This window comes from Stenella coeruleoalba, assembly GCF_951394435.1.
Source record: "Stenella coeruleoalba genome assembly, chromosome: 15".
In the NCBI taxonomy this organism is placed as follows: Eukaryota; Metazoa; Chordata; class Mammalia; order Artiodactyla; family Delphinidae; genus Stenella; species Stenella coeruleoalba.
Window position 1 is genome coordinate 31,938,434 of NC_137161.1, and position 15,450 is coordinate 31,953,883.

A 15,450-nucleotide genomic window follows, 5' to 3' on the forward strand; every position below is an offset into this window, starting at 1 on the left:
GAACAAGACAAGATTTCCCACTCTCACCACTCTTATTCAATATAGTTTTGGAAGTTTTAGCCACAGCAATCACAGAAGAAAAGGAAATAAAAGGAATCCAAATCGGAAAAGAAGTAGTAAAGCCGTCACTGTTTGCAGATGACATGATGCTATACATAGAGAATGCTAAAGATGCTACCAGGAAACTACTAGAGCTAATTAATGAATTTGGCAAAGTAGCAGGATACAAAATTAATGCACAGAAATCTCTGGCATTCCTATATAGTAATGATGAAAAATCTGAAAGTGAAATCAAGAAAACACTCCCATTTACCATTGCAACAAAAAGAATAAAATATCTAGGAATAAACCTACCTAAGGAGACAAAAGACCTGTATGCAGAAAATTATAAGACACTGATGAAAGAAATTAAACATGATACAAATAGATGGAGAGATATACCATGTTCTTGGATTGGAAGAATCAACATTGTGAAAATGACTCTACTACCCAAAGCAATCTATAGATTCAATGCAATCCCTATCAAACTACCACTGGCATTTTTCACAGAACTAGAACAAAAAATTTCACAATTTGTTTGGAAACACCAAAGACCCTGAATAGCCAAAGCAATCTTGAGAACGAAAAAAGGAGCTGGAGGAATCAGGCTTCCTGACTTCACACTATACTACAAGGCTACAGTAATCAAGACAGTATGGTACTGGCACAAAAGCAGAAAGATAGATCAATGGAACAGGATAGAAAGCCCAGAGATAAACCCACACACATATGGACACCTTGTCTTTGATAAAGGTGGCAGGAATGTACAGTGGAGAAAGGACAGCCTCTTCAATAAGTGGTGCTGGGAAAACTGGACAGGTACATGTAAAAGTATGAGATTAGATCACTCCCTAACACCATACACAAAAATAAGCTCAAAATGGATTAAAGACCTAAATGTAAGGCCAGAAACTATCAAACTCTTAGAGAAAAACATAGGCAGAACACTCTATGACATAAATCACAGCAAGATCCTTTCTGACCCACCTCCTAGAGTAATGAAAATAAAAACAAAAATAAACAAATGGGACCTAATGAAACTTCAAAGCTTTTGCACAGCAAAGGAAACCATAAACAAGACCAAAAGACAACCCTCAGAATGGGAGAAAATATTTGCAAATGAAGCAACTGACAAAGGATTAATCTCCAAAATTTACAAGCAGCTCATGCAGCTCAATAACAAAAAAACAAACAACCCAGTCCAAAAATGGGCAGAAGACCTAAATAGACATTTCTCCAAAGAAGATATACAGACTGCCAACAAACACATGAAAGAATGCTCAACATCATTAATCACTAGAGAAATGCAAATCAAAACTACAATGAGATATCATCTCACACCAGTCAGAATGGCCATCATCAAAAAATCTAGAAACAATAAATGCTGGAGAGGGTGTGGAGAAAAAGGAACACTCTTGCACTGCTGGTGGGAATGTGAATTGGTTCAGCCACTATGGAGAACAGTATGGAGGTTCCTTAAAAAACTACAAATAGAACTACCATATGACCCAGCAATCCCACTACTGGGCACATACCCTGAGAAAACCAAAATTCAAAAAGAGTCATGTACCAAAATGTTCATTGCAGCTCTGTTTACAATAGCCCGGAGATGGAAACAACCTAAGTGCCCATCATCGGATGAATGGATAAAGAAGATGTGGCACATATATACAATGGAATACTACTCAGCCATAAAAAGAAACGAAACTGAGCTATTTGTAATGAGGTGGATAGACCTAGAGTCTGTCATACAGAGTGAAGTAAGTCAGAAAGACAAAGACAAATACCGTATGCTAACACATATACATGGAATTTAAGAAAAAAAAAATGTCATGAAGAACCTAGGGGTAAGACAGGAATAAAGACGCAGACCTACTGGAGAACGGACTTGAAGATATGGGGAGGGGGAAGGGTCAGCTGTGACAGGGCGAGAGAGAGTCAGGGACATATACACACTAACAAACATAGTAAGGTAGATAGCTAGTGGGAAGCAGCCGCATGGCACAGGGATATTGGCTCAGTGCTTTGTGACAGCCTGGAGGGGTGGGATAGGGAGGGTGGGAGGGAGGAAGACGCAAGAGGGAAGAGATATGGGAACATATATATATGTATAACTGATTCACTTTGTTATAAAGCAGAAACTAACACACCATTGTAAAGCAATTATACCCCAATAAAGATGTTAAAAAAAAAAAAAAGACAGCCATCACAGTATAAACTACATATATACAAAGGAATATTACTCAGCCATAAAAAGGAATGAAATTGGGTCATTTGTAGAGACATGGATGGACCTAGAGACTGTCATACAGAGTGAAGCAAGTCAGAAAGAGAAAAACAAACATCGTATATTAAAAGACAGCCATCAACTCCCGGATAATGAACATCAAAACTCATGACAGCCTACAGCCTGGAAATTCTGGTGACTCTCTGATTAAGGCCCAAATAACTGAGGATTGGATGCAGCCCAACAAGTCTGTAAAAACAGAAGCACTTTGCTATAAGATGTACCTCTTGGATGTTGAGACCCAAGCCAGACAGGCAGTGGGCCCCTCCCAGATCCTGCCCTGTGGAATGAGTCTCTGCTGCAGACCACAGCCACAACCATGGCTGCTCCAATCTGTGCTCTGAGGAGCAACTTGGAAACCAACACTGCAGGAATTTCAACATCTCAGCATGAATCTAGCTTCCACAAAACTTAGAATAGCTTGACCAAATAACAGCCATATTGGTCAAGACAGCCAAAAATGAAATTTCCATCTCCCAAACTGGAAAAGAAAGAAAAAGAAAGAGGGAGAAAGAGAAAAAGAAAGAAATCACAGACACAAAAAATTTGATTATTTAAGAATTTCAATATAATTTCTTTTGTTCTTTATCATTTTCATGATTACACTGTAAACTTACTGCACTAATACCCAAGCTGGGTATTATAATTGTATATATCAACTTCCTAGTGGTCTGTTACTAGAATACACAGTATATACTGTTTACAGTGCAGTACAGTGGTTCTAGAATCATCATTATATAAGTTGATGATAGTAAAAATAAAATCTGTTTTAAAAGTCTGTCAAGTGAAACTCAAATGAAATTGAGAAGTCTTAGGGCTGCAATGCAGTCTGGAAATGCCATGTTATCATACTTTTCATATGTGTTAGGCACAGTGGCAGATACAAAGAGAAAAAGAAATCAAGCCATGTGGACCCTCTCCAGGCAGCTCTCTCCTGGCCTCTATGAACATGGTCACACATTCTACGGTCACACAGACTGACCTGTCAAGCAGAGGGGATGAGGTGGAAAAAAAGATTCTCCCACTTCAGCATGATTTTCAAAGATCTTTGTCCAAGGCACTTTCACAGTCTACATAACCTATCTACTGGTGTCTCCTATTTACTGTACACATGGTATGTACCAGGCACAATGCTAATAACTTTATACATATTATTTCATTTAATACTCACAACAATTTTAAGACAGATGCTAATATTTTTATACCCATTTTAGAGATGAGGCAACTAAGGCCCGGAAAGTTTTAGACCCCCTCAGGGTCTGAGTCATATTAGCACCCAGACCTAACGCTTCCCTCTGGCATCCTGGCTGAGGTTTTAAAAATATCTAGATAAAGACCTCTACATGGTTCTCACTTTAATGTTGCCATTAAAACAATTAAAAATTAGTAACTTCTATTCCTTATCACTCCTTCTATTTCCATTGTAAAGAGAACCCACACACACACACTCAGGAGGGTAGAGACAAAACTCCAGATGGATATCTGCCTCCTTGTAGGGGATCTGGGACAGCAGTGGTGGGTGAGTGGCTGGGGCTGATGCAAGGAGTACCTTTTCTGCGATGCCATTTTCTGTCGTGTATATTGCCATGAGCTCGGTGTCTTCATTGTCCTGTTCACCGCTGGATGTGGCACCTCCATTGATCACCACCTGAAGGGAAACACTTCATTTAGAGGCTTTTTTCACCCTATACGCTCTGTTGTATGAAAACATTTTGCCCCAAAGAAAAAAACTGCATTTTCACTTATCAGGTTAGCCAAGTTTTAAGTTTTCTTAAATGAAACTCCTGACAAGTGCGCTGCACCAGTGATCACACGTGTTTTTGATGGAGAAACGTACCATGTTTTCTACAGAGTGAGGCTGCATGAATGGGGGTCAGCTGAAGGAGACCAGAAATGCAACACCCAAAGGAACTACAAGGAGTAGGACCCTCAACAGCCTCCAGGGACAAGGGAGGCTTGGCTGAGAGGACAAAGCTGCAGTTTCTGAGCGGGTGAAAGGCATTCTGAGCTGCCTTGGTTGAGATCCCTTCCCAGGTAACGCCTGATAACAACTTACTTCTATGTCCCTACAGGGAAGAAATGTGCCAGTTAGAGCAATTCACGCACTGCTGTTACCCTAACTTACTAACTTATATTTCTCACTGCAGTTAAATAAACTAGCCCACTGGTGTGTGCCTTTCTTTGTGGCATTGGAGGGATGTGGATGGGCAGGGGCTGTCTACGCCAAAAAAATTGAGTTTCTGGGCCCTAAAGGTATGGACTAGAAATTATCCTAAGAATCTGGGCACCCAGCAGGTCACGACCCGTCTTCATGCCTACCCTTGGTGAGATAACGCATAGTCTCCTTAGGTCCTGGCTGACTGCAAGAACCTTAAAATATTTTTAGTCTTTAGCCTAATGATTCCATTTTTAAGAATCTATCTTGAAAAAAATAATACTGAATATAATTATATGTATGAATAACAACACATTTTTTAAATACAGAGGAAAAAAGAAAAACCACACAAAAAGTTTAAATTCTGGTGTTATAAAATACACTAAGGAGAAGTAAAAGATGAGTGATGGTGTAAGAGAAAACACGGTGCAACACGTAACAATGATTGGTATTAGTAATTCAAAAAGAACACCTGCAAATCCGTAATACAAATAACCCAAAGGATAGGAGTCTATGATCCACAGGGGGAAAAAAAATTAAAATATCCAATGAGACACAAAAAAAAGCTGTTCAACCTTACGTAAAATTATAGAAGTGACAAAATATAATTTCATTTTTTAACATAAATTAGGGGGAAATTTTAAAAGACGAATCTGGTGTTGACCAGGGTGTAGGGAGATTATGTTCTTGGTGGAATGACCTTTGTGGTGGGGAACTTAGCACTGGGATTCGAAACAGGCATTTTCTTGGAGCCAGCAATTACACTCACGGAAACTTATCCTCCAGAAATGTCTATGCAATATCTATGTTCAAGGTTGATGACTGCAGCATTATTTACAATGCTGAACACTTAGAAAACTTTAAATGTTTATCAAAAAGACAGACGTTGTTAAATTATCATATATCCATTTCAAGAATAATATTCAGTCATTTTTTTTTTAAGTTTTTAATTTTTTGGCCCTGCCACATGGCTTGCAGGTTCCCTGACCAGGGATCAAATCTCGACCCACGGCAGTGGAAGTGCCGACTCCTAACCACTGGACCACCAGGGAATTCCCAATATTCAGCCATTTAAAAGAATAAAACTGGGCTTCCCTGTTGGCGCAGTGGTTAAGAATCCTCCTGCCAATGCAGGGGACACGGGTTCAATCCCTCACATGTTGCAGAGCAACTAAGCCCGTGAGCCACAACTACTGAAGCCCGTGCGCCTACAGCCCGTGCTCTGCAACGAGAGAAGGCACCGCAATGAGAAGCCCGGGCACCACAATGAAGAGTAGCCCCCACTCTCCTCAACTAGAGAAAGCCTGCGCGCAGCAACGAAGACCCAACACAGCCAAAAAAAAAATAAATTTTTTAAAAAAAGGGCACTTTACGTAGACTGACTCATTTAATGAAAAAAGTTTTTTTAAAAGAATAAAACTGGACTTCCCTGGTGGCGCAGTGGTTGGGCCTGCCGATGCAGGGGACACAGGTTTGTGCCCCGGTCCAGGAAGATCCCACATGCCGCGGAGCGGCTGGGCCCGTGAGCCATGGCCGCTGAGCCTGCGCATCCGGAGCCTGTGCTCCACAACGGGAGAGGCCACAACAGTGAGAGGCCCGCGTACCGCAAAAAAATAAAGGAATAAAACTGATGTACTGACAAGGAAACAAGTCCAAGAAATACTGTTTTTTTTTAAAAAGCCACAAAACAGTAAGCCTAGAATTATCCCAATTATGCTAAATAAAATAAAATTTTAATATCCTCTCTATCTGTCCAAATGTTTCGTTAAGGATCCAGAAAAGTCACAAACTACTATGTAGGTTGCCCTAGGTGCAAGGAGTAATGATGGGTAGCTTTCATTTTTCATTACCAACCCTTCTTTAGCATTTGGATCTTTTATAATCAGTATATTCGTGTGTTATTTGATACTGCTTTTTAAAATGGCTAATAAAAAGATGTACACCAGGGACTTCCATGGCGGTCCAATGGGTAAGACTCCATGCTCCCAATGCAGTGGGCCCGTGTTCGATCCCTGGTCAGGGAACTAGATTCTGCATGCATGTCACAACTAAGAGTTCACATGCCACAACTAAGATCCCGAGTGCTACAACTAAGACTTGGCACAGATTAGATAGATAGAGTGATATTAAAAAAAAAAAAAAAAAAAAAGACGTACACCAGTATACCAAAACAGTAACAGTGATTGCCTTTAAGCAGTGGGGCCATTTTCACCCTCTTTTTCCCTTTATATATTTTGATAATTTTCTCTAATGAGGACAATTTATTTTTATAACAGGGAAGAAATTAAAAAGACTAAAGATTCAAGCAGCATGGCTTGGACTAACTAAGGCAGTCCAGAGAGATTTCAATCCACCTATTTTTGCACTTGAGGAAATCAGGTCAGAGAACATTTTAATTTCTTATTCAAGGTCATATAGATTATATAACCCAAGTCTAAGGCTAGTTTTAAAGTATTCCAAAAATCTCAATTAAGTAGTACATAATTCTTACAGGATAAAATATTTTTATTTCAAATAAAGAGTTGCTTTTAAAACTCTAAGTCATGCTATAGCTTTTTACACAGCCGACTGAATTTGTGGCATTTGTTTGCCTATAAAACTAGCTGCCAGCAGGATACATGCTCCAAACCAAGTTCAAGTCCACAACATAAAACTCTAACTCACTATTACAACCATGCTCCAAGTCATATCACAGCAGCACTCAACCCACTTAGAAGCCAAGAGGTACACACACTCAGGATGAACCGTCTTCAAACAACATTTAATTACTTAGTCATCCGAAAAACCCAGGCCTGATTTAAAGTCCTATCCCAGCTAAAACTAACCATCTACATTCATCAATGGTTGCCGCAGAGAGCAAAATTGCTTCATGGGTATGGGGTTTTCTTTTGGGGTGATGAAAATGTTTTGGAACTAGGCAGAGGTGATGGTTGCACAATACTGTGATTGTGTTAAATGTCACTGAATTGTTCCCTTTTAAATTATTAACTTTGTTGTGTGAATTTCACCTCAATATATTTTTTTTAATCTGTATATGTGTCACCAAAGAGTAGATTCTGGCAGGAGTAGGCAACTCTCACTCCTCCCCTGACTTACTGCAATCTCGCACACACACAATTAAATAAATAGGTACTATAAAATGAGATGGTCCCCAGACTAGGAAAAGGCTCACATATTCATTCAACAAACACTGTTTGAGAATCTACCCTGCCCAGGCAATGAGGATGCAGTCCTGACACGCCCCAGGAACGGGTGTCAGGTTACAGAATTGTGACTGAACAAAGGATGCAGCAGGGAGTCATGACGTGGTGCCCAGGACAGGTGTGCCATGATCCAGTGTGCCACATCTGGCTTTGGATGACATGCTGACTGCAGCGGGAGAGTGGAAGGGTGGGGTGAAGTAAAGGGGATGATGACGGGAACAGAGGTGGGCAGACCCTTTATGAGGCAACTGCCAGACAAGAAGGGACAGTGGCCTGAGCCAAGGTTTTAACAGTGCTCTGGGAAAGGTAGTCTGGTTCAAGAGAGAGCTAGGACATGGCCTTAATACTGCCTGGGGACTGCCCAGACAGGAGCCGTAGCACCACAGCACTGCAGCTTTGCAGGGCGAGTGCAGGGGGAGACACCACCACAGTACGATAGGCAACATCCCAGGCCTGGACTGGATTTTGCGGGCAGAGGGGTAAAGCATCTGGGCTGCTGTCCAGTTCACTCACCCAGGTGGCCGGTGGATGGAGGTGCTGGTCCCAAAGAGATTTGTGTAGGGAGAGACAGAGTGACAAACTGGTACAACAGAAGTTTGTAAGTCAATTCAAAATATGTTTGATCCACAGAAATCACCCCGTAAAGAAGCTTACGTTCCCAGGCCAGTGTGCGAAGTTTATTCAACTGTAAATATTATTGACCTACGATTTCTAACATATTTCCATAGGTAAAGCAATCCCTGGGGACCTCAGAGCCCACCTTCCCTGGAAGTCTCATGCTCCAGAGCTGAGCCACTGCCTCTCTCCAAGCCATCCTCACCCCTAAGAGAGGAAAATGCGCCCCTTCTTCCCAGGCCCCTGCTCCATCAGCACTCCAACTGAGAATGGGAACAAACCTAGAAGGTAGGAGATTCTGGAGCAAATGGGAGATGAAACAGGTTTTCACTCAAGGGAAAGGGGAATTCAGCACCAGGGGGAAGCCAAGGCTATAGAAGAAAGGGACCACTGACCTGCTATGTCTCCTGTGTCTATGTGCAGGGAGTGACTAAACATCACTGAAAGTAAAACACTAGTTGTTTCACTGATATTTTCCCTTTGGCATATTAAATTAGCCACTCTAATGGTCCATTTTCTTAAAAACATGAAATTTAATTTAAAAAATCAGATCAGTTCTTCAGGAAAGGCATAGAGTTTTGTTTTGTTTTCTTTAAGAGAAAAAGATTAAAATGTTGCTGATACTATGAAAGCTCCATATTTTTGAACCTCTAAATATTATTTCAACTGGGAAATAAAACATGTCTTAGAAAGCTTTCTAAACTTAATAAAAATAGATTTTCTTTTGTGTTATTAATAGCATCACAGATAACAGAGGGAAATCTTTCATCTCAGGGAACTGATCATGTTTTTCTTTAAAATATATATATATATATCAGCAGATTATTTTAACATTTTTCGGGAACCATGTCCTTTCTCCCCCCAGAACTATTTGAAATCAAACTTGTGGCGTTAAATTTTTTTTGCCTAAACTAATATTATACAATCACTCAATCAGTTTAGGAAAGCAGGTTCTCTCTGCCTAAATTTTTCCAGTTGGTTTTGTCTCCAACAAAAAAAGGCTATGCTGCCTTTGGTGGGGGTATGTGTCTACTGCTCAGTAAGTATGTCTTTCTTGCTTATGTGTTTTATTTCCACTAAGACAATAACGTTAAAGTATTTGTTTCTGAACAGTAATCCTGAGACGGTCAAATTGTATAGGAAGCAGGAGTGACAGGAGTGATAGCCCAGGAGTCCCACACTGAGCATCATTATGACAGCAATGCCAATTTAAGCTGACAGCTGGATGAGCCTGTGTTACTCATATAGAAGGTAAAGGATGTAGGTACCAGGGAAACCCAGCACCTCTGATCAGAACGTTCAGAGCTCAATTTATCACCTATTGCAGATCTGGCAAAATGTACCCACCACTGACTGTCATGTGTCTGGTAGTCAAGTGAGCCATTTTCTACTAAAACAATCATTTTCAGAGTAGTAATAAAGGTCCCCAAAGTAAGTGCTTTCTATTCTTTTAATAAAAAGGTGGGAATTCCCTAGCAGTGCAGTGGTTAAGACTTGACGGTCTCACTGCCTGGGCCTTGGGTTCGATCCCTGGTTGGGAAACTAAGATCCCACAAGCAATGTGGTATGGAGGTAACACACCTTATTCTTACCCCCCTACACACACCATTATTTCCTCTGATATGTGTATCTATACTACAATTAAAATGTGTTTTAAATAAAGATGATATCAAGACTACTGTTTCACAGCCTTTAACCCAAGCCTCCTTTTAATGAACATAAAAATCTCCCACCTACCTTCAAATTATTTGAAACTTCAAGATTAACTGCCATGAAAAATAAATCAAAGTGAGTATAATACAACATATGCTAAACCTCCAGAGCTTGTCAATCTTAGGTTATGACACCCCAAAAGATCTAGCTGGTAGATCTAATTTAATGCTACTGACCCTAAAGTTGGCAGAGGCAGCAAAGCCCCTAATCTTATTTCCACTGCTTCTTCAAATACAGCAGCTCCCTGTGACACACCCAGTGGCTACGTGCAAGCAAAACCATCAGAAGCAACCAATACTGCAGCCAAAAGCCCAGCTAACCCTACAAAGCACAGCCTCCTTCCCTTGCACTGCCCCAGCCCAGCCCAGGTCTTAGGGTAGCTCTGAATTTCTTCAGCCTTCTCCAGAAAGCTCCTGGGGCCACAGCAGCCAGAGAATCCCTCAGGGTTCCAGGTGTGTCCCACCTGCCCCCCCAGCATGACTTGTCCTTCAAGAGGAGCAGAAGGTACATCACCTCTCTCTAAAGCCAGCCCCTACCCCAAAGGGCTGGATGGGTTGATGTGCCATCACTGGCTCGTACTGCGAACATTGTCTGTGCTCCTCCTGCTCCCACACACATCTCACAGCCGCAGTGACGGTGAAAGCTAATGTTGCTGGGCATAGATTCATGCCGAGCACTGGGCTGGGCACTTCACCAGATATCTTCCCTTCAAGGCAATGTTTGCAAGAGCTTAAGTAGGTATGTCCCTTGGACCACCCCCACCCCCACCCCATCCTCAGACTGACTCCAGTAAAAATCCCAAGGGCACCCAGCAGGTTACGGCACACCACCCAAAAGAGGGACATTGTCTTCCATTCTTTCCAGGCACTAACACTTTATAGATAACAAAGCTAAATTCTCTGACATGCAAATATGTAAGGGCTACAAACCAGCAAGAAAAAGGTGAACATTCCAACTGGAAAATAAGGAAATATAAATGGCTCCTGAATATTTGAAAAGATGTTCAACTTCACTCATGAGATGCAAATTAAAACTAAACTTTTCATCTATTAAACTGGCCAAAGGCCCAGTCTGACCCACATTCCACTGGCAAGCCTACAGGAAAACAGGCACTCACCCTGCAAATGGAGATGAAATGACCTCAACAGAGGTCACTTAGCTGTACCCCTCAAATTACCAAGGCACACACCCTCTGCCTCAACAATCCCACTCTTAGAAATTTATCCTTCTATTACATCTGAGTGAACTGTCATGTGCATGGTTATTCACTGAAGTGCAAATTGTAATAACAAAATATTAGAAACAATCTAGATGCCTATCTAGAAAGTTAAATAAATTACCATACATCCATACCACAGAATGCTCTGGAGTTACCAAAAGAATGAGTGCGCTTTATATTCTGATGTAGGTACATACAGAACATCATCCATGATATATAAGTGGCTAAAGCAAGAGCAGAGCTATAGACATAGATATTTAGATGCACACACGTGTGTAAAAGGGGATCTGCTTACATATTCACAAACTATTTCTTGAAAGGTAGTGTGTAGGGAGAATTGGTGCATGCAAGACCAAGCAAGGGGCTTTTCACTCAATACCCTTTGAACTCTTAAATTTTGAATTATATATATATATTAGCTAATGTTTAAAAAATAAATACTAATTTAAAACTAGAACTTCCTTTCAGGACCAATTAAAATTATGGTACATCTTCTAAGATAAATACCATGTTGTTGCTAATGAGGACGAGGCAAATCCATTTGAACTTTTTGGGAAAGAGGTCCAGGGCACCTTGTTAATAAACTCAGTAAAGCTGGTTACAGACAGTCTGCGAAAGTACCAGCACATTTGCGCATACACACTCGATGACAGAATTACACACCCTGCTTCCCAACCATGTATTAATATGGAAACTTTTCCTGACCCTCACCACCGGTTCCAACATGAGAGCAGGACTCCTTCCATCTGGACTTCTTTCTTTCCTGGTTTCTATGAATATGGCCACAAGGATGAGCCTTCAAAAGGAGATGGAATGGAGCAAAGAAGATTCTCCCCCATCTTAGTGCGACTTCCAATGTTTTGGTCGAAAAACTCTGTCAAAGTATTTTGACATTTTAGCTAAACTAACCACTAGTTTCTCCTTATTCTCTTATTTATTGCACATTTCACAAATGCCAGGTACCATGTTAATAAGTTTACATATATTTTCTCATTTTATCCCTGTGACAACTCTGAGACAACTCTGAGATGCTATTTGCATTCCCATTTTAGAAAACTAGATACCTAGAGAAGTTAAGTAATTCCCTCGGGGTCTGAGTCACATTTGCAATGCAGACCTTACTCCAGACCTCAAGCTCTTTCCTTCAGGATTCTGGCTGAGGCTTTAAATAAAATCTAGATAATCACTCTACAGGTGCCCACCCTCCCTTGGTCCACATACTTGTGCAGGCCTTTGAAGAAGCCTATCAGAGAAGGATTGTTTCCCAAAGCCAGTTAACATTTGTAAAAGAGTCAATGGCTTGAGTCCCCCTTCTGATCCTCCCATCTGCCTGGGTTCTGTGGTTTAAGAGGCACAGCAGAAGTGGAGAAGAGGAGTGGAACAAACATGTATTCACTGCATACTGTGTATATGATCTGATGCTGCTATGTGTAATCTCATTTACTTTTCAAACATCCCAGGTGGCTGTGGCTTCAAGGATGAGTGAACGCACGGTTTCTCACAGGTATCAAGGGGTAAACTGAGACTTACAGTTAAGGCCCCAAAGCCACATCTTTCCACACACCAAGCTGCTCCTCCATAGATGGAACCAAATGTGATCTCCCCCTCCTACCCTGGGGCTATTGGTTGACGGCAGGCATAGCTCTGGCCAGCAGTGCTACAGTTTCTCCCTCCAACTGCTATGTGATCCAGGCATTTTCTCTGCAACTGTAACTTCTAATAGCCCTGTGTGCCACTCTGACAGCTGAGCTATTTCGGATCATCACTATAGCTCAACAGAGATAAAAGGGGAGGGGTGAAGAAGAGAGACACTCACAAAAAATATAAATGGCCAGGAACATGGGGGAAAAGTTTTCCACCTATTAAAATTCAAAACTAAAACAATTAGATTTCACTTATCGACTTGTTGATTTTTAAATCTAACATCTAGCATTGGCCTGTGTGCACAGTGGTGGGGTAGGGGGGTGGGTGGGGTTCTCTCACATAGCTGCTAAGAGTATAAACTGCTACAATAAGGTTAACATACACTAGTCTATCATTTATAATAGCAAAGAATTAGAAACAACCCAAGGTCCCAACGAAGTTATAAGTAAGGTCCACGATTTGCTATCATGTCACCACTACAAATTATGTATTTCAATGACACTGATAAGCCAGGATATAATATGAAGTTAAAGGGCTTTATAAAGCAGATTGTATCTATGTGTTTGTGTGTGTGTGTGTGTGTGTGTGTGTGTGTGTGTGTGTGTGTGTGAGAGAGAGAGAGAGAGAGAGAGAGAGAGAGAGAGAGAGAGAGAGAGAATTTTACAGAATACCCAAATATTTGTTTCAAGTTTCTGGAAAGAAGTACACCAAAATATTAGCATGTTGTTTTTCTGGCTGATGGGACTTGAACTGATTTGGTTTCTTCCTCATTACACTGTTTTATGTTTTCAAAATTTTCTGCAGTGAACATATTTCTTTTCTAAATGAGTTAATTTATACAAATAACAAAACTGACAGAAAATAAACATACACAAGCTAGAAAAAAGGTACAGTGAAAGAACACGTTGGTTTTTTTACTACTTCCATTTCATTCTGACAACAAGCCTGGTGAGAAATACAGATACTTTAAAACATGTAAAATGTAAAAGGGGGAGGGGGAATGACCAGGTAATTACTACCATGCAACTTCCCACAACCTATTTTCCTCCTCAACTACTTTATTAAATCCTAACAGGAAATAAGCTTTTTCTCCAACAGAATTTTGGGCTTAGATTGTGGTAAAGAAATCAATCTGAACTATCTTACCTCTAATCATTAAAGCTCAGGAGACTGCCTACCTAGCTTGGGTGAATACAGGTAATGAAAGAATGGAGAATTCAAAGCTGGGGGTGTTCAGCAGGTGTAAACACCTAGAAGAAAAAGAACTCTTAACTAGTCTAGGAAATGCAAAAGACAGGCAGGAATGACAATGAGGGGTGGGAAAGGAAACAGACTAGGAGGCAGGGAGGCTGTCCTGGTGATCCTGGCAAGAAATAATGAGGACCCAAAGAAAGCAGTGGCAGCAGGGATGGTGCTGATGGTGGCCTTATAGGGTAGGGAAGATAGGAAGCTTAGGCTACTTATGTCTGTTGCATTCTCCTCACGTCTGGTATAGCTTGGAGCACAAAGCAAGCATTGAATAAGAGCAGATGGGACAAGATGTCCTTCAAGGCCCAAATTCTATGGATCTGGCCTCACACAACACAAGTAAGAGATAATCAGCCAAAATGCCAATCAACTTTGTAAACCTGCTCTAGGAGGTGACTAGAGCAACTCTTATTTTAAGATAGTTCATGCCAAACTGTATGTGTCCCAATTAATAGATGGGCATTTTGTATTACTAACATCTCTGATTTCATTTAAAACTACCAAAACTCCATTCAAATGAAAAGCTGCAATATAAGAAACTATCTGAAACTCAAAACCAGAGCAGAAAAATTAATTTTTAAAATATCAAAAACTCTAGAAGGAAGGAAGAGGTAAGGAAAAGAATCTCTTAACATACATAAAACCTTCATTTGCATCCTATCTTATCAGTATTTTTATTTTAAAGCATATATTGGCATATCCCCTTTCTAAAATAAAAAATTTTTCCCACACATACATTTTTAAATAGAAAAGCCTGCTCATTTTGGCTGTTAAATTTTGACCTATCAACATTCCCTCCCCTAAATCATGGCCATTATGCAGTAGATTCAAACTCTTATCTTACAGAAAGAGGGGAATTAAACCAATTCTCTGGGCAGGCTCCAGGAAATATATTCTCTCTTCATCCTCTTCTTAGAACGACACAATCTCAATCCCAATTTCTAATTATTATTACAAAAAAAGAACATTTTCTAAAACAACTATTATTATCATCCAACTAAAACTTTCAATTTTAAGATCTAACAACTCTGAACTCTCTATTTAGGAAATGTACAAGAAGGAACTCCACAGCACCTGGTATTAAAGTCATATGAACAAGGACATGTTCCAGGCTTCCTTATTCACTCTTTTTAAAAGGACTATTTACACCAGAAAAAAAATCTTGTGCCTTTTTTTCACTGCTGAGAATGAGCATGTTCAAATCTGCCATTACAGAGTCAGGGGCCCAGGGGAATCAAAGATGAGGTCATCAAGAGGACGTGACCACCAGCTGACCCTAGAGCTGGACCTGGGCAATTGGAGGCTCCCCACCCCCATCCTTGGAATG

The 15,450-nt window shown here is 40.6% G+C and overlaps 1 protein-coding gene across 2 annotated transcripts in view; it reads right to left on the reverse strand.

Annotated features, from left to right (window-relative positions):
* The window catches only part of SLC23A2 (solute carrier family 23 member 2), a 148,348-nt gene that overhangs the window by 55,557 nt on the left and 77,341 nt on the right, over window positions 1-15,450 (reverse strand). For both annotated transcript variants that reach the window (XM_079944025.1, XM_079944026.1), the window contains one exon: window positions 3,876-3,974. In XM_079944025.1, the coding sequence (XP_079800151.1) occupies window positions 3,876-3,974 (99 nt within the window). The remainder of the gene's footprint in view (window positions 1-3,875; window positions 3,975-15,450) is intronic.